The sequence below is a fragment of the Pteropus medius genome, unplaced genomic scaffold, assembly GCF_902729225.1.
Source record: "Pteropus medius unplaced genomic scaffold, Ma_sr-lr_union100, whole genome shotgun sequence".
Taxonomy (NCBI): Eukaryota; Metazoa; Chordata; class Mammalia; order Chiroptera; family Pteropodidae; genus Pteropus; species Pteropus medius.
Window position 1 is genome coordinate 13,909,525 of NW_024349803.1, and position 19,083 is coordinate 13,928,607.

The 19,083-nt window shown below is 46.9% G+C and overlaps 1 protein-coding gene across 1 annotated transcript in view; it reads left to right on the forward strand.

Annotated features, from left to right (window-relative positions):
• The first annotated feature begins 261 nt into the window (after positions 1-261).
• Positions 262-19,083, forward strand: part of FGD5 (FYVE, RhoGEF and PH domain containing 5) — a 114,636-nt gene continuing 95,814 nt past the window's right edge. Inside the window, exons 1-2 of the mRNA XM_039837367.1 lie at positions 262-419; positions 8,286-10,959. Of these exons, the coding sequence (XP_039693301.1) occupies positions 407-419; positions 8,286-10,959 (2,687 nt within the window). The 5' untranslated portion in view covers positions 262-406. The remainder of the gene's footprint in view (positions 420-8,285; positions 10,960-19,083) is intronic.

Consider the following 19,083-nt stretch of genomic DNA (forward strand, 5'->3'; position numbering starts at 1 on the left):
TACCGCCCCCCGCTCGGCGCGCTCGCGCCCCCTCCCCGCCCAGCCCGCGCGGCCCCGCCCAGCCTCGGAGGCTCGCGCCCCGCGCCCCCACTTGCCCTACGCCCCGCGCGGAGTCCGGGTGAACGCGACGCCGCGCGCTGCCCCGGCCACCGCCCCGCGCGCCCCGCCATCGCGCCCCCTCCCCGCCCATCTCCTCTCCGGCCCCGCCCAGCCTGGGAGGCTCGCGTCCCGCGCCCCCCACTGGCCCTGCGCCCCGCGGGGAGTCCGGCGCGCGCCGGGGGGCGGGGCGGGCACCAGGGGGTGCAGGCCCCGCGGGGCGGCCATGGAGTGAGGCGGGGCGCAGACTCGCTCTCCGACGGAAGGACAGACGGACCGACGGGCAGCCCTGGGCTCTGCGCGCTGGAAAATGAACAGAGCAGGTAGGAGGCTCCGCGCGATCTCGGGCGCCGAGGTTCGTTCTTGAGGGAGCTCCGGCCGGGCGTTCCAAGTTGGAGCCCGCGGGGCGCCCGGAGAGACGGCGGAGAAGCCCCCGACCTTCCCAGTCTTCTGGGCTTCGGTTGAGATATGGGATGGGCGGGTCCAGAGCCCCCTCTGCGAGGAAGCTGAGAATCATTCGGGCCCCCTGTGCGAGTCTCCCCGCCACAGGGACGCCCCCTCACCCTCGGCGAGGCCGCGCGCTCGCCATGTACGCCCTCAGCCCACTCCCACCGCAGCCCTCAGAATGAGGGTTCCCGCGGCAAGGGAGAAAGACGCCCCCTTTGCAGAGGCAACTTGGTTGCGCCCCTCACCCCTGCTCCTTGGGGTCCTTTCCAGAGCCTCGCTGGCCCCTCATGGATCTCTCCTGGCACATGGGATCCGTCCAGGCTCTTCCCGGTACCGAGGTCTAGTCCTGGTCCCTCAGCACCCGGCCGGCACCCTTACGAGGATTCTTGCTCCTTTCTCTCTTCCCAGACCCCGAGACTTGGAGCTTACTCTCCGGATAGGACCAAAAAACCTCAAATTATTCACCTCCGCAGCTCACCCTCCCTTGCAGCGCCCTGGCCCTGGCTCTTTGTGCTTCCCCCAGGGGACCGAGTGCCGAGGGGACACTCCTCGCCGAGGCTGAGCCGCGTTCCCTCCCGCCCCTGGCGTCTCTGCCCTGTGAATCTGACTCCCCAGATTAGGGATTCCGTGCAATCCAGAATGCGTCTGACAGTAAATATTAGCGATCCCTCCAGAGGAGTGCCATTTTACAGATTTAGCGACTGAGACTCAGAGATGGGCGGTGCCTGGAATCCAGGCCCGGGATTCCTGACTCCATCCACACGGAGTGCAGAAAGTTCGCTCCGAGGCGAGTTTGCAAGGGAACAACCCAGCTAACTTCATCTGCCTGCCAAGGAGCGATGGTCACTCTTTTTTTCTTTTTCTCTTAGAATTTAGTAAAAGGCAGGTCTCTCCCCAACCAACACCCTTGTCTGAAGCCATTCTCCGAAACACACATCCCTAAAGAAACAGGAAGCCACCATTTTGGCTGTCTTAGAACCATATCCTGCTGTGCTCTGTGAGTGAGTGAGTGAGTGTGTGTGTGTGTTTGTGTGTGTGTGTGTGTGTGTTGTGGGTTTTTTTCTTTTTAAAATCTTTTAATGAAAAAAGTCATTGTCTTAGGAGTGAGGTGCAGACAAGAGACATTGGTTGGACTGATCTGAAAAAGGAGCCACTTTGGCACTTGGGAGTGTAGCGGTCACCTCTCTGTGTCCAGGCCCTGTTGTTGCTGGGCATGTGGGCACCTGGACAGTTGAGTGTAAGTCATAGGATTGGGGGCGGTGGGGAGGCAGGGGCAGGGATGTCACTTCGTAGGACTGGAAAAGGCTGGAGCAGGTCCCAGCACCAGGCCAGCCACTCCTTGGAGGAAGGTCGCCTCCTGCCTATTCTGGCACAGCCTGGACAGCCAGGCTAGCTTTTTCCTATACTCCTAATAAAACTCTCTTTAAAACAATGGTGAGAGCGGTTCCAGTTTTCCCACGTTTCCCTGCATGAGGTGGGCAAGCCCTCCCTTCTCTGAGAATCTGGGGGATGGAGTGAACCGTAATAAACCGAGGGGCCAATTTGGTCCCAGGACATCTCAGCAGTTGCTGCTCTTGGGTTCAGCCATCCTATAATTTGTCTCCAATATAAATCTGGTTCCTTTTCTGTATGATGGCAATGATAGGTGTCTGTCACATTATAAGGGACCAGCAAATACTAGCTAATATTTACTAGGTACTTACTATGAAGCAGGCATTGCTTTTAAGTGTTTCACTTGTATCAGTTTATTTTTCCGCAGTGACCCGATGAGGTGAGTACTCTTGCTATCTCCATTTTATAGATAGGAAAACAGCTGCAGGGATTTAATGATCACTGACTTAATGGAGAGCTGAGACAGGATTGAAGCACAGACTGTCCAGTTTGAGAGCCTACTTTTTAATCCAATGCCTAACACATAGTAGGTACATAGGAAATGTTTGCTAGTTAACTTCGGTATTTTATGTCTGTTATTTTTTTGAACTTTTCAACAGCCTTAAGAAAAATGGAGGTATTTCTTCCATGTTACCAAGAAAGAAACTGAGGCTCAGGGAGGCAAAGTGGTGTGCCCCAGATCACACAGTTGATGTGTGGCAGAGCTGGGATTGGAGTCCATGACTGTCTGAGTCTGGGGCCCATGCTCTTCCCACTCTGTTCCATGCTATCTTCCCAGTAAGTGCCCTGTTGTGGATCACTGGACTAGCTTAACAGCAGCTTAATTAGAAATCATCAGGCTTGGCGTGGACATTCCAGCAGGCACCCAGGAATGAAAGTTAAATTAAGATGCAATTGGAAGGTGAAATTGGAAGATAATTACTCTTGGAACATATGGTTATGAGAGTTCCAGGGAAAGTATAGTGAACTGCAGTTGAAACGACTTGGGGACTGAAGACAGGAATGTCAGGGGACAGCATAAGAAGAACCATGAGTTTAATAGGCTGTAGTCGGCCAGAGCAGAAGGCACTTACTGACTGGTGCAGTCCTTTCACTCTACAGATGGGGAAACTGAAACTCATGGAGGAGAAGGGAGTTGTCCAAAGTCACACCTCCAGTTAAGGGCAGAGCCAGGAGTGGAGATTAGAGCTCTCGACTCCCAGTCCAGTGCTCCATCCAGTATCCCTTCAAATTGAACCTCTACATAGCTGACAAGGGAGCAGCAAGTATGAATGTGTGAGTGACAGATATTTAATTAAAATAGAGAAAGAAAATATAAACTTGTATAGGGGGCTGGTTGGGGATGATTTCTATCACCAGAAGCTGTCAAAAATCTCTTCCTCCTGCCACTGTGGTTACTTCACCCCCCAGTTAATTCTTGGCATCTTGGCTTGAAGGGTATTTGCATTTAAGTCATCCTCAGGCATAGCAAATTGCCAATAGGTCCTGGGCATTGATAACTCAGGCTGGGAAGAGTGTTACCCCCAGACTCTGTGATACAGAGAGAGAGAAGGTTCATGCACCAGCCAGAGGGAGTCAGGAGACAGCAGAGGGTCTACCAGCTCCATCCATGCTGGGTTCTAGATAGTGAGAAAGTTACGCAGAAGAGGAAGCCCCAGCTCTTATTTATTCTGTAATCCCTCTACCCCCATCATACTCAGGCTTAGCCAGACTGGACGCTTTACCATACTCCCAAAGGGCTTTACATCCAGCTTCCTCTGGGCCTCTGCATACTCTCTTCCTCTACCTGGAATACTCAACCTCTTTTTCGATTTTGAAATCCTCCCTGTCCTTCACCGTGCACCACAATGCTACCTCTTTCCTGAGCCTTCTCCAGCGAGAGTGGGTCTGAGACCCAGATAGCTTTGTACCGAGGGCAGGGGCTCTGTCTGGTCCTTTTTTGTGAGGGAGGCAGGGAAGGAGCAGAGCTGGAATCCCTCACACTCCCTTTATTTTCTTTACTCCCTCCTCAGCCTACTGGCTCCTTCTCTCTCCCTCCTTGCCCCTGCTGTTTTCTCTGTCCACAGTCCTTTGCTTGGTAATATCACCAGGTTCATGCCTTAAAGTCCATCTCTGTGGTAGATACTTCCAGCCAAACCAATCCCGAGAGCCCAGGCTAAAATACCCAAAGGCCCACGTGACATCTCCACTGAGGTTTGATAGATACCTCGACTCTAACATGTGCTAACTGAAATTCTGGTTCTTCTCCCCAGCACCTATAGGCTTCTCCAAGTTAGTTGGTGGCAACTTCACTTTTCCAGTTACTTCAGCTCAAACCTTGGAGTTGTTCTTGACCCCTCTCTTTCTCTTATACCTCCTATTCAGATCGTCTGTACATCCCACCAGCTCTACCTTCAGATTTGGAATCTGACTCTTTTTGACCACGCCCACTGCTACCAGTCAGGTTCAAGCCTCCACGATCTCTTGCCCTGATTATTGCAAGAGGCTCTTCAGTGGTCTCCGTGCGCCCACCCTCGCCACTTCTCTTTGTCTCAACACATTAGCCAGAATGTGCAAGTCTTTCTGCTCAAGCTCCTTCATAATCTGTACCCTCTCCACAACCCCTCTGACTTCATCTCCTGCTTCTCCTTCTCACTCACTCGCTCCACTCCGGCCTCCTTGACTATGCCAGGTCATTCCTGGATTCCTTCACCTCTTTCAAACCTTTCCTGTAATATCTTGTCAATGAGGCCTATCCTGGTCACTCTATTTAAAATTGCAAAAACCTCCAAGTCCTAATCTTTTCTCATAGACTTTATGATAATTTAACATATGACATGTAATATACTTATCCTTTCGTATTGCTTATTTCTCACCACTAGAATATAAGGTCCATGGGGGACAGGGTCTTTGTTTTATTTATTGATGTGTCCAGAGATTCTAGATGAATGCCCAGCACATAGTAGGTGCTCAGTAAATACCTATTTAATGAAATTTGATTAAAGGAAGTTGGATGGGAGCAAATGAAGACCAGTCATCCACTTTATGGTCAGTTAGTACTTCTGAGCTTGGGATTCAGCATTATGTAAACTGCTCACTTGACTAGCTGTCCCTGGTCTCTTTGGCCTCAGTTTCCCTGCATTTTTCTCTTCTATGCTTCACTAGAAGCTGAGAGCCCAGAGTCTCCACTGTAAAGGAAATGCTCAGTGGCAAGAAAGTCAAGGTAGAGGTTCAAGTGACTGCAGCAAGAAACCCACGTTCTACCTGGGCCCTGCTTCAGATTTTCTGAGTTACCCTGTGCCAGTCACCTGCCCTCTCTTTGCCTTCATTTTCTCATCTTCCAATGAGGGGTCAGACGAGGCCTTTGTGATTCTGGTATCCTTTGATCTCAGAGTGGATGCAAGTGAAACTCCCTGAGCTTCAAAGCTGGAAGCAGGCCATGGACACTGTGTCCTTGTCATTCCTAGGGGTCTCTGTGGGAAAGGCATTTTCTTGCAGAATCACGCCTCAGACGCCCACTGTAACCTTTCCCAAGGAGACGGCACCCATGGATCAATAGCTTGATTGGATGAAGGATGGGGTGAGGGTGGGAGCGATGCAGCCAAGGTGATGGTCGTTTTTCATGGCCCTTTTGTCCCTCTGTCAGATCTCATGGCGCCCACATGAAATACCACCTGTTAAGGATGAAAAATGAGACTCCCCACCCCCAAAGAATAATTTCATGCCAGTGCCTGACACCTTATGTTGAGAGCTTGAAACTAATATTACATAATATACAAATATATTTTATATGTTTATATAAAAGTAAGAGCAAGATTTATACCAGGGGAAGTTGTGGGGTAGGAAAAGATAGATTTTATTAGAATAATAATAGCTACTGTTTATTGTGTACTCCTATGTGAAGGCCTGCTACTAAGCACTTTTAATATATATTTTTAATCTTCACAACAACCCCTTGAGAGTAGGTGTTACTGTTGTACCCATTTTACAGATGAGGGAACCGAGTCTCGGTTTCATAGCTTATAAGAGGCAGAGCCATATTTTGAACCCAGATCAGCTAGGCTCCAAAGGCTCACTCTGTTATTCCACATTGAGCTTAACTGTTTAAGCTCCAAATTGATGGGTTTTTTTTTTTTTTTTTCTGTTTTGTTTTGTTTTTGCTAATCTGGACAGATATTTTTCTAACTAAGGACATAGTTGATTGGTTATGGAAACTAGGAGTTAGGAAGTCGCATACTACATCTTGAAGACTCTGGGTTATTCTCTGTATTTCAGTGTCAGGCCCGGGCATTGATGCAGATGAATGTAGGTGTGTTAGGGGGTTGATGCAGTGGGTACCTTCGCAGTGGGTACTTTGACAGCTGTTCCTCTTTTCTCTCTTTCCTGCTGTCAGCTACCACATCTTACAGCTGGCAGTGTTCCTGCTCTAACCTATCCCCCAACTCCTTCTAATTAGCTGTGCGCTGGGAAACCAGACAACCAAGTTCATTAGATGTATGTGCAAAGTACAAGTAAAGAGGCTCTGAAATGAGGCCCTTTTAGAAATGGAGAGCATGGGCTTTGTAACCCTGTATTATTACTATTCCAGGCCTTTCTTCTTTCCTTTGGGGCCTCAGCTGAATTTTACATAGTCCTTCCAGTTTAGGGAGATGATATTGACTTTGGCTTCAGACATCTTGAAATTGAGGTGCCTATGGGATAGTCCCATGGAGATGTCTCCAGTCAGGGTTGTGCTGACCAGTATCATAGCCACTTCAAATTTGGCTAGTCTGATTTGTGAGCATTTGAAATGTGACTAGTCTGATTTGTGATATGCTGTATGTGTAAAATATACTTATTCAAAAAAGAATGTCAAATATCTCATTAATAAATTTTGTATATTGATGACATGTTTATCCAAATGTGAGTCATTGATTACATATGATATTCCAAATAATGAGTTGAAAAAACTGTATTGTTAAAATTAATTTCACCTGTTTCTTTTTCACATTTTAATGTGGCTATGAGAACATTAAAAATTATATATGTAATGATAAATGTGGCTCACGTTATATTTCTGATGGACAGCCCCGGATTAGATTCGACTGGGATTAGATGCTGCAAAGATTTACCTGAGAATCAAATGCATGGGGAGGAGAAGAGTTTGCTGACAGACCTCTAAGCCCTCTGCTCCGCCTTCCTTCTGGCCAGGCTGGCATTCTGAGGCTGCTCCGCATCAGACTCAAGTCTTAGTGGGGATGGAACTGTGAAATGATACTGGGCTGAAGGGAGACTTGTACATCCTAATCCATGGGCAGTGGGGAGCCAGGCAGTGCTTTTGAAGCAGGGTTGTCAGGTGGAGTTGGATTCCTGGACATCTACCTTCCTTACTCTGTCCACAGTCTGGCCAGGGGAGTGGGCAGCTACTCTCTTTACCCTTCTATTTGTCCAAGTTCCTCTCATCCTGCAAAATTTAGCTAGAATTTTACCTTCTCCAGGAGATCTTCCCTACCCATGGCAACTCTTGCTTCTCAAACTCCTGCTGTATGTACAATGTGTACCACATCTTTTATTCTGCCATGTTCAGTAGATCCTCACCATCTACAAGGGAAGAGACCTTTTGAAAATATTCATACATTTTCTCCCATGAAATGTGGATGCCATGAAATTTGAATGCCATGAAATTTGGATGCAGGGCACATAGCCGGACATCATTCTTGAAAAATGTAGAATTCAGAGGTGACCCTCAGAAGAATCATACATCACTGTCATAAGCTTTTAGTGTATCATTCTTGAAGGAATGAGATAATGGCTATGCAGTCATAATATTCCAAGGACCTGCAGCTCTGTCCTCTAATTGTTTTGTTAGTCTTTCTCCCTAACTCAACTGTGAGTAGCCAGCAGGGATGTTCTTCTCCTCTTGACCCTAGAAGACTGTAATCTACAGTGCTGTGTGTATAGATGCAGCTATGCAATGAATTAACTGTAGAATGAATGTAAGTTCCATGAGGGCAGCAGAGATGGTGACTTGTCAAGTTCAGCATTGTCTCCTGGGTACCTGGCACATAGAAAGCATTTAATAAGTAGTTGTTGAATGAATGAGTGCAATGATACACACCTTTATTTGAGTGCAAGATATCATTCCGTTGGGTTTTGTTGGTGGGACTGTGTGTAGAACAAAGACGTAGTCACTTTGTTTACAGAGTGACTCTTCAGTGAAAAGTTGAGGTATTTTAAAGATGATGGTGGAGGCATAAACCTAGGCAGAACATAATGGATTGGGTGGACGTGGGCTGGGAAATCATCTTCATTGTTCTCTCAAAAATGGTTAAGTTGGAGTAGAAATAAAGGTAACTACCTTTTTTCTCCTTTTCTCTATTTTTATCCTTTAGATTCACCAAAACCACCAGTTGCTCCCAAGCCAAAGGCTGTCAGTCCCCTCACACCAGTGACTACACCCAAATTATCTTCGTCACCCCGGCCTGACAGTCTTCACAGTCCTAACTCTATGTCAAGGGGGCCAAAACCCCCCATCGCCCCTAAGCCCAGGCTGGACACATCCAACGAGTGGAGGGCCAGTGTGTATATGATCAATAGCTTGAACAAATGCAGCAATGGGAAGCTGCTCTGTGTAGACAGGGGGCTTTACGACGAGCAGCAGTCCAACCTGGAATGCCCCGAGACTGAGGCCGATGAGGATTACATCGTGGTCCCCAGGGCTCCGCCAAGTGAGGACGAACCCAGGGGTGGCGACTCTGTGGAGAATGCAGTCATGGTGGCTCCGGATGCCACTAGGGAAGAGGAATACCAGGAGGGAAGTGAGGAGGAGGGCACGGGAGCTGCTGAGGACGTGTCAGCCCCAGCTGAAGTTGCACTGTGTGGAGGGGACGACGAAGGTGTAGCCCCCTCTCCTGAGAATGTTGGGGCAGATGACTGTGCCCAAGACCCAGGAGCAGAGGAGGAGAAGCTCACAAGTGAGGAGGAAGAGAAGCTGGCAGAAAAAGACAACATGTACAACCTGGAGGACAGGGGCACTTGGGATGGAGAAGTGGTCTTTCCGAGTGATATCATTCTAACTCAAGTCAATGTAGAGGGTCCAGCAGCTCCTGGCAAGGATCCCAGCCCCCCTGAGACACCCAGGGAGGCAGAAGAGGATAGTGAGGTAGGCTGTGCCAATGAAGAACCAGGGGAGCCAGATGAGTGTGTGGATTTTGATAGGCCCACCGAGGAGGGTGCAGAAGATGCCAGTGAGGAACCCCTGGAGAATGAAGAATTGGCCACAGGTGTCCAGGAGGTGAAGACAGCCGTAGACAGCCCTGAAATCTCTGAGGAGGAGTGTGAAGGCGCCACAGGCAGTGGTGACCAGGATGATCAGGATGAACCACCTGACCAAGATGTGAAAACTGACCAAGAAGAAATGGAAGCAGTCACCCAAGAGGCGGGAGAAGATGCTGGAGAAGGTGAAGACGCCGTGCAGGAGGATCCTGCTGAGGAGAGCTGCCAGATCATTCCTTTCGAAGGTGACTGTATGGATGACTTCATGACTTCACTCTCAGGAAGTCCCTACGAGTTCTTCCCTACTGAGAGCACCTCTTTCTGTAGCGAAAGCTATGCTCCCCTTTCTGAGTCAGCAAAAGGCTTAGAGTCAGAGCAGGAAGCAAAGTCAGGGGAATGTGCAAAGCAGGACGCAGTGGCTGGAACTTTGTGTGGCCAGCATGGCTCCCTGCAGAGTGGCTCTGGGGAGGGCCCTTCTGTCCCCGATGTGGTGGTAATGTCAGAGGACGAAGATGCCGTAGACGACGCGCTCACCAATCCCTACGAGATGGGAGTCGATCTGGCATGCGGAGCTGACCCTGGAGAGGGAGAAAAGCCTGAGACACAGGCTTCATTAGACACCCTGAGTGGTTATGGCACGAAAGAAGTGGACTGTGATGCTGAGGGTGGCCTGGTCCCCATCGACAGGAAGAACATCATCTCAAGGGCTAGGCCCCACTCTGGGAAGGTGGCTGGCTACGTCCCAGAAACTGTCCCGGAAGAAACTGGACCAGAAGTTGGCTCATCAGCCATTGGCATTGGAGGTGCCACCGAGGAGGCAAGAAAGATGGTTCTGTCATTGGAGGGGAAGTCACTGGAAGCCAGCAGGGCCTTGCCAGCAAAGCCCAGAGCCTTCAGTCTATACCCTCGATCATTCTCTGTGGAAGGCCGAGAGATCCCAGTCTCTGTGTACCGGGAGCCGGAGGCGTCTGGCTTAGACAACCATTGGATCAAAAGGAAAGATGACAATCTCTCTCTGCCCTGTGTGATTGGTTCCTCCGGGAGTTTCTCCCAGAGGAACCACCTTCCGTCCAGTGGCACCTCCACACCATCTTCTGTGGTTGACATCCCACCACCTTTTGACCTGGCCTGCATTACCAAAAAGCCCATCACAAAGAGCTCTCCTTCGCTCCTGATCGAGAGCGAGCCCCCAGACAAGCACGGCAAGAAGAAGAAGTCATCCTTTAAGCGGTTCCTGGCATTGACATTTAAGAAGAAGACTGAGAACAAAGTGCATGTGGATGTCAACGTGTCTTCTTCCAGGTCCTCTTCGGAATCCAGCTACCACGGGCCTTCCCGGCTTCTCGAAATTGACCGCAGGAGCCTCAGTAACTCCCCTCAGCTTAAGGCCCGGACTGGCAAGCTCCGGGCTTCCGAATCACCCTCCTCCCTCATCTTCTACAGGGATGGCAAGAGGAAAGGTGTACCCTTCAGCAGGACGGTGTCCCGAGTGGAGTCCTTCGAAGACCGTTCCCGGCCCCCCTTTCTGCCCTTGCCCCTGACCAAGCCCCGGTCCATCTCATTCCCCAATGCCGACACTTCGGACTATGAGAATATTCCAGCCATGAACTCGGACTATGAGAACATCCAGATCCCTCCCCGAAGGCCTGCGAGGGCTGGGACATTTACGAAGCTGTTTGAAGATCAGAGCAGAGCCCTGTCCACAGCAAACGAAAATGATGGCTACGTGGACATGAGCAGCTTCAACGCCTTTGAGAGTAAACAGCAGAGCACAGACCAGGAAGCAGAAAGGTACCATGAAATTAGTTTTCTTTGTTGTTTAGCAAATGTAACTGTCTGAGAAATAAACTTTGGTGTAGGGGAAAAAGGGACTTGCTTTTTTGCCTCAGACTGTATTTCTAGCTCTGTGACTTGGAGTGAGTGGCTTTACCTCTGTGAACCTCAGTTACTTCGTCAGTGAAGTGGGATTCATGCTACCTTATAACAGTGTTTGAGAAGATCAGAGTAGATAATCTATGTGAAAGTATTGTCTAAAATGCCAAATTTGGTACAAATGTGAGCATGTATATTTGCATTATTTGGGGGACATTTCTCATCTAGGTAGATGGCTTTGCTACTCCCCTCTGGGAAAGTCACCAAGAGAGAAAGTTCTGGAATCTTGCCAAACTAAATATCTTTCACCATCAGGAAAATACCCTAAATTGAGATTGATACATTTTTATTATGTACATATACTCTCTATTGAAGGGAACTAGAAAAGACTATTTAAATTGTTTAAAAAGCCAAGGGTGCCCTGAGCTAAATTTCTGAATAGAAGTCTTTGAGAGGTATATCTAAGCTGATTTTTGCGGGAACTCATTCACCTTGGAAGTGAGAGTGAAACACTGAAATTATTGACAACAGTGGGGGTTTTCTGACCCCACCTTTCCAAGACTAACTGAATGCCCTTAGTAATCATCCCAAGTGGATAATTGCCAAATCTTGCCGTTCCTTATGTATTTGGATGCAACTTAAAAGTGATGCCTCTCTATCCCAACCATTACACTCTTTGGAGGTACCTGATCTGAATTAATGAAAAGCCAAAATAGTTGTGATTTTAAAAGAAATCCTGATTTTTTTTGCCCTTGCTTATGCTAACTGAGCCCAGTCCCAGACAGATGTTTCTGCTAGGGCTTCCTAGGGGACCTGCAGTAACGAATAGATAAGAATGATTTGCAATTAGCATTAGCCGTCACTGGAGCGTAGATGCTAGAGGTGTTTGTATGGTTTATTCTCTTGAGTTTTTCACATGGTTCCCCACCCTGGTTCCATCTTCTCCCTTCCCCAAGCCCAGGCAAGACTATTAATTAATTCTTTCTTGGATGAAAGGGTTCGTTTGCTGGAGCAGAGATAACCAAAACACTAGCGCTGTTGGAAGGGCTGAGTTTAGTTCGGATAATGTGAATGTGTGTGACGAGGACAAGAGGCAGAGCCGACAAGGTCATTGCATCAGTAGTTATCAGCAGGGTTTGATGAGACCAAGCCCTAGCTCAGTTGCCTCCTAGCACTAGTGAAAATATAACCAAACCGTGAAACCACAAAATCTCCATAGTGGAAAGGATCTCGCAGGGCATATGGTCAAACCTCCCACCTCTAACAGGTCTCTCTTTTGACCGAGTCTGTGCTTGAATTCCTCAAGCCGCAGGGAATTCACTACTCCCCAGACCTGCCTCCCCTGACTGAGGCAAAAGCTACTTCCTTTTAATATCCCTACCCCACTCATGCTGGCTCTCCTCTCTCAAGCCCGGTGAGTGAGCCCGTTTTCTCTTGTGTATGACAGCCCTTCAGAATTGATATCTGCTTCTGTAGAATCACAGAATTTTATAGCTGGAGGGGAACTTCAGACAGTTGGTTTTGTTACAGAGGAGAAAACTGAGACACACGAGGGGAAAGGGACTTGCCAAGGGTCTCTCAGCGAACTAGTGGAGGTATCAGTTCTAGGACTCAAATTTCCCGACTCTTGGTTCAGGAACTTGCAGTGAATTATGGGAAGGGATGCCTTGTCTGGTTTGTGCATGCTGCTCACTATGAGACCCCAGGCTACATTCACCTTTTAATCTATATGTAGTGCCCCCTTGGCGTTATGCAGTATATAGGCTAGTTGGCCATATGCAGAGGCCTGTGGCCTTGGTCTGTACTTTGTCCAAAAACAAAACAAAAGATTCCTTCATTCAAACTAACATAACTATAAGGGAATAAAATACCCAAGAAAATCCTAATACTTCCGTATCTTGACTGCTTACCGTGCGCTAGGTGCTTTCCCTGCGTGATCTCACATTTGATGCTACAGCCTGGGGGTTTGGTTGAGTATCCTGAACTGTCAGACTCTGAATTTCAAAAGCACTGTTGCCCCACTCTGATACTATTTCACCAAAGGCCAGACTGACTGGGATAAATCTCCTGTGCAGGAACCACATCCTCCTGGAGATCAATCAGTGAGCAAAGCTTTCTTCCGTTTTCCTGCAAGAAACAGATGGAAGCAGAGGGGGAGAAAAATCTCCTCTTTGGGCTGGAACAGGTCTGGGCACGGGACGTTTCAGACACATCAAGTCGAGAGGCACGAGGGACTGCTATGGGAGAGGGGGCCCCACTGTTGCTTTGCCTGAATAGGAGCTCTGAGAATCTAGTGGAAGGGTACCGCTGATCTGAGATGCATAGCTACCGGTGCTTCAGGTTGGACAGGCTGAGTGGGTGGCGAGGCAGTTCCTCCTTCTGCTCCTTGTCCTGTCTCCACACCTTGCTTGAGTATGAGGATCAGAGGCAAAAATCAAAATGAATACCAACAATCCTGAAAGAGCGCAGGACAGTGCATCGGGAGAAGTGGGTTCAAAGCCCACTCAGTCACTGACTTCCTGTGGGATCTTGGAAAGGGTTGGGCCACAGTTTGCTCATCTATAAAATGGTAAGATTGGAGCAGAACTGTATTTCTCAACCATCCACCTTTCCTGTACCACCTTTCTATTTCTGTTATACCACCTATACTCTTACTTGTCTTTAAGGAAATCATCTTTTTTACTTAACAAGAAATATTTAGAAAGGAAATTTTATGTCACTATTGGGAAATGGAAAAACAGTATCAGTTGCCGTAAATAGAAGACAACTGTACAAATAAGATACAAAGGAAAGTAAACTAACAGTGGTAAAGTCAAGCTTGAGGTTATTACTTGCCAAGGCTGTGAGCTGAAGGCCTGGTCCCTTTGTTAAACAGGGAGAGGTGTTAAAGACATCTTGGCACCACACAGAGACTTTCTACTTGGCATAATCAGAAGGATTCTTAAGGATTGAAAAGGGAATAACTCTCTCGTGGTGTGATTCAATGTTATTTAAATACAGGTCCTTTTTCCACTAAAAGTACCTCCCTTCAAGAAACTGAGGAGTATATAATAGAATTCAGAGAGCCTTTAGGGACCCCTAAATCAGAGCAGCAGCTCAGGGGCTAATGGATGATAAAGTTTCTTCTATGCAGTTACTTCCCCTGAGATTTGTATACGCACATGTAACATTTTAGGAGCTATAATAATATTCTTATTAATGATCTTCTATCTTATAAAATAAAGGTGTACACATTGTTATCCGTGTACATTTTCCCCATGGTATACAAAAAAAGCTTTTGTCATCCTTTAAAGTGTATCCCCAAATATTCCTTTTTTCCTAAATTGACCCTTATGCACAAAAAAAAAAAGGGGATGAGGCTAGAAGTCTAGTCTAACACTCTTACTTTTCAAATAGGATGTTTTGGTTGGAGGAATCCAGTCTTGACTTCTGAATATCCCATGGCATCTCAGTATGTTGGTTATGCGCCAGGAGCTTGATAAATGGATATTGATGACCAGGGGTTTTATGATTCCATGTGAATTGGTGATTTTGAGCTTCACAAGGGTTCCAGAAAGAACTATCACTTACTAAGTTCCTATCTTCAGCGACACAGTGGTAGATGCTTTGTATATATTTATTACATACTCGGTTGATGCAAAACACTATAAAAACTGGTTTGTTCTAAATGTCTCATTTAAAACTCCGTAATTTATGTCTGTTTTATGCATGATGTTGAGTCTTCCTTAATCACAGCATTATATACATTATATACATCACAGATGCCACTTTTCTCCAACATTTCATTATGAAAATATTCAAACCTAAAGAAGAATTGAGTTTTTACATACAGTGAATGTCTGTATGCCCACCCCCTATAGCATAGCATTAACATGTTACCACACTGGCTTTCATATCTTTCTGTCCAGAGCTCTCTCCGTTCATTAATGCGTATTGGATTTGGTGTATATGTAGTGGCTTTTTATGTTTACAGTTGAAAACATTGCAGCCCAGGGAGAGCTTGTGAGAGCTCAGAGATAGACTTTTGAGCCACGCTGTCTGGATTTCAGTCTACACGCCACCACTTACTATGTGTGTGACTTGAGACAAATTACTTATCTCTCTCTGCATTAGTTTCTTTATCTCTAAAAGGGCATGATAATAGTATCTGCCTCATAATGTCATTAAGACTACGTGAGTTAATACAACACATAGTGAAATGATAAGTAAGCATTAGCTGTTATTAAGTGACATGACCAAGGTCACATAGTGATGGATGCAGTATTCAAATTTGACTCCAGAGGTATGGATGGAGAGTCTAATCCCTGTTACTCTGGGATGTCTCTGTTTTTCTATCTCTGTCTCTGTCTCTCTCAAGACTGTTCTTCTGCATGTTTGACTCAGTGTTCACGATATCACATCAGTAAAATTGAGACCATGAACTTGCAAGCTTTAGCAGTGGGGTGTGGCATCAGCATTAGTTCTAACCCCTGCATGAGACGGGGTCAGGGATGCAAACAACAGCCTGAGCAGTACTGACGTGACATTATTAGCAGCCTCTTACACCAAGGGCACAGCAGGACCATTACGATTCCATTATCATAATAGGAATGCCTGTCTCTGTGACTCTGACTATAGCTATGATTTCACTTATAATTCATGATTAGTTAGGCATGTTAGGAATTTCCAGTCTCTATTTTCCAGGTGAGAAAAACCGAGGCCCAGTGAAGTGATGTAGACTAGTGGTCCCCAACCTTTTTGACACCAGGAACTGGTGCTCCTATGAGAATCTAATGCCTGATGATCTGACGTGGAGCTGAGGTGGTGATGCCAGTGCGAGGGAGTAGTTGCAGATACAGATGAAGCTTCACTTGCTCACCAGCCACTCACCCCCTGCTGTGTAGCCCAGTTCCTAACAGGCCATGGGTGGCCTGGGGCTTGGGGACCCTTGATATAGATTATTCTCTATCACATAGGTAGTAAGTAGTTAAACCAAGATTCGAACCCAAGTCTTTCTGACCCTCAGTCCAGTGCTCTTTTCATTACCCATTTTCTGTGGTCGCAAAATGTTAGCTGGTGGTTTTTATCTGATATCTGCCAAGTGTCTCCCTTGCAGGAGACAGGCTAGCACAGGCACTTTTATAACGTTGGCTTTGCTAATTGGTCCAAAGGCCTCAAGGAAAAGTGAAAGGACACTTTTTTCCCCTTTCTTTGACAGCTGCTGGATTTGTTGCTCTGTTGGCAGTTTGTCAAGAAGACTGACAAGCTTTCCTTGAACTTGCTAATGAGATACTTAGATATCTTTCCATCCCTCAGGGCCATGGTGGAGACCCTTGCCTTCCTGTGGTCAGGTATGCCTGTAGAGCAGCCAAGAGCTCTGGGTTCGGAGCAGGCCATCTGTTTGGGATCTACTGCTCCTTAGGGGAGCTTCGGATGATCCAGCCCACCTGGGAGCAGCAGTTCATGAGTGCTCGTGCCTTCCAGAGAGAGCTATGGAAAGTCCAAGGCCCAGCCTTTCAGGACTCTTCTCCCAGCCCAGATTCTGATGGAGCTGTTCTTTGTTAGAATTCAGTTTGAATCGCATGCTCAAGAGTTTGAGGATAAGGAGTGGGAAAATCATTGAACATTTTGGCTAATTGACGATGACCATTTGAGAAATGAGTAATTTTCGGCAAGGAACTGTGCCAAGTGAAGTATGGAAGGAGATGGCAAGGTGGACCAGGCACCATCACTTGTTTCAGTGGACGTATGGTGGGGTGGGGGGAGGGACCCTGAAATACAAGATAGAAAATGCTCAGGACCAAAAGAGTAGAAGTCCAGAGGGAAGGCAGGATGGCTTCATGGACAGGGAGGCATTTGACTGGATACTGAAGGAAAAGTAGGATTTCGACATATAGAGATAGGGGAAAGGATTGAGAACGTACAAAGAAACATAGGACCATGATTTTTAGTAGGTAAAGCTGCAGTAAAAATGGTTTAATCTTACTTCAGAAGATACCTTGATATCTTTATTCTGGAAAACAGTTCACATTGCAGACATGGCGAAGATATGGAGGAGATTGGGTTGAAAGGCTTAAGGACTAAACTCAAACACCACCTTTTTCTCATTTCCAGTTCTTACAGCAGAATGTTGCACTGGCTCAGCTAATTCACTCACTTCTCCTAACATTTATTGAGCATCTACTCACCTGTCAGCTACTGTTCTAGGTAGTAGAGGGATGAAGGTCCCTGCCCTCAAGCCATTTCAGTCTGGCTGGGAAGAGAGACTTCTAGAGGTCTTTAAAACCTGGTGTTATAAAGGCTTTGTTAGAGGTCCCTCCAAACAATTCTGGAGATAGGTAAGGTGGGTATTGCCAGAGTTACAGGAGTTCATGATGGAGACAAACAATCCAGAAGGAGCCCAAGCCTGTGCCTGAGTCTGGGGCTAAGAAAGAATCTCGAAGTGTTCAGATGGAGCTCAAAATGCAGGTCTGTGAGATGAAGTTGGGGAGGCGGGTTGAGGCCCAGCCGAGAAGGGCCTTGTATAGAAGGCCTTGGAAAGTTAGTACATACCCCTGAGCAGTGGGGAGTCTATGTGCATTTTCAGCGGGGGCGTGCCACAGTGGGGATGGTGCATTGTCACGGACACCTTGTTGGCCAGTGGAGAGTGGAGGGGATGGAGAGACGGAAAGCAGGGAGATTAATCAAGAGGCTGTTGCAATGGTCCCCTCCAGAGAAAATGAAGACCAAGCAGGGCTGTGGCCATGGAAAAGAGAGGAGTGGAGTTCTGTCGCTAGAATGTCCACAGCAACCCAGTTCTCCAGTGTCAGCTCTAGGGCCAGCTTATGTCTGCCTTCGCTGTTCCCTTCTCATTCTTTTATTCATATGTTACAGTCTATCTGGTCCCAAATAAAGAAAAGATTTGAGTTGGTTTCCAGTAAAAGACATAGCAAGAAATAATAAGAATTCAGTCCTTAAAAAAAAAAGTTAAATGATACAAGCCAAGTCATAAAGTTGGGGAAGGTAATTGTATAGGCAATCCAGACCGAGAACAGAGAGACCGCTATTAAAATTCTGAAATCTAGAATAAAATCCAGCATAAGGGTGACTCCTTCCCTCCTCCCCAGCCCCCAGAGTACCCCCAGCATCTTCAGAATGCAACAAATATTTTTCGGCAGTGATTCCCTGAGAGAGTGAAACCTGACTTTTATTTTTTACGAAATAAAAATATTTTGTGCTCCAGCAACAAATATACGCATCATTGTAAAACAAAGGTGAATTACAGCCTTGGCTCTAAACCTTGGTTGGGGGTATGGCAGAGTTGCAGCTAAGCCTCCTGCTGACTAATTCCATCCGTGCCCGAGAGCTGTGTGGCTGGATTTTCTGTACATCCCAGCCATAGTTTTCATTGGTATCTTTGTAACTGCCTGTAAGCCGGGAGCATTCCTATTATTACTATGTTTTTGACAAATGAACTCACGCAGAGCTTTCATTAAGTTTCATTGAAAGGACCTGGAAATGCCATAAAAATTATTATAATCTCAAAACCATCACATTCCTAATGCATGTGACTAAGCTTGTTGAAATTGACTGATGAGAATATTCAGTTTTTAATTTTCTGACTTAAGACCATCTGCAGCTGTTTCTTTTAGCAATAATTTTTAATTAAATGCAATAAAATTTACAGGCAAAGATCCTAATAAGAAAATCGTGTCAGGAACACACTTATTGTAACATTTTACTAGCGTGATATTAAGGCCCCCAACTACTTTTTTCCTTGCAGAGCTATAACGTAGACGAAATCCTGATTAAGTGTTCATCACAATGTGGTTTTACCTTCATAAAATCAGGGTTTCCCTCTGTGGGTGGTGTGAAAATAATTCTCACTAATAGAAGACAGTCTCATTGCATGAGTTCTTTGGTGAAATGTCAGCAGCAGGTCTCTTGGACCAGCTGAGCCCCAGAGGAAGTGAGGTCTTTGTTCCAGCCAGTTTGAATGGTACTAGATGTATTTGGGCCTCACTGTTCCCTGCCTGTTGATTGGGAATGAGCAAATCATGCACAGGATGTAGCCAAAGAGAAGTC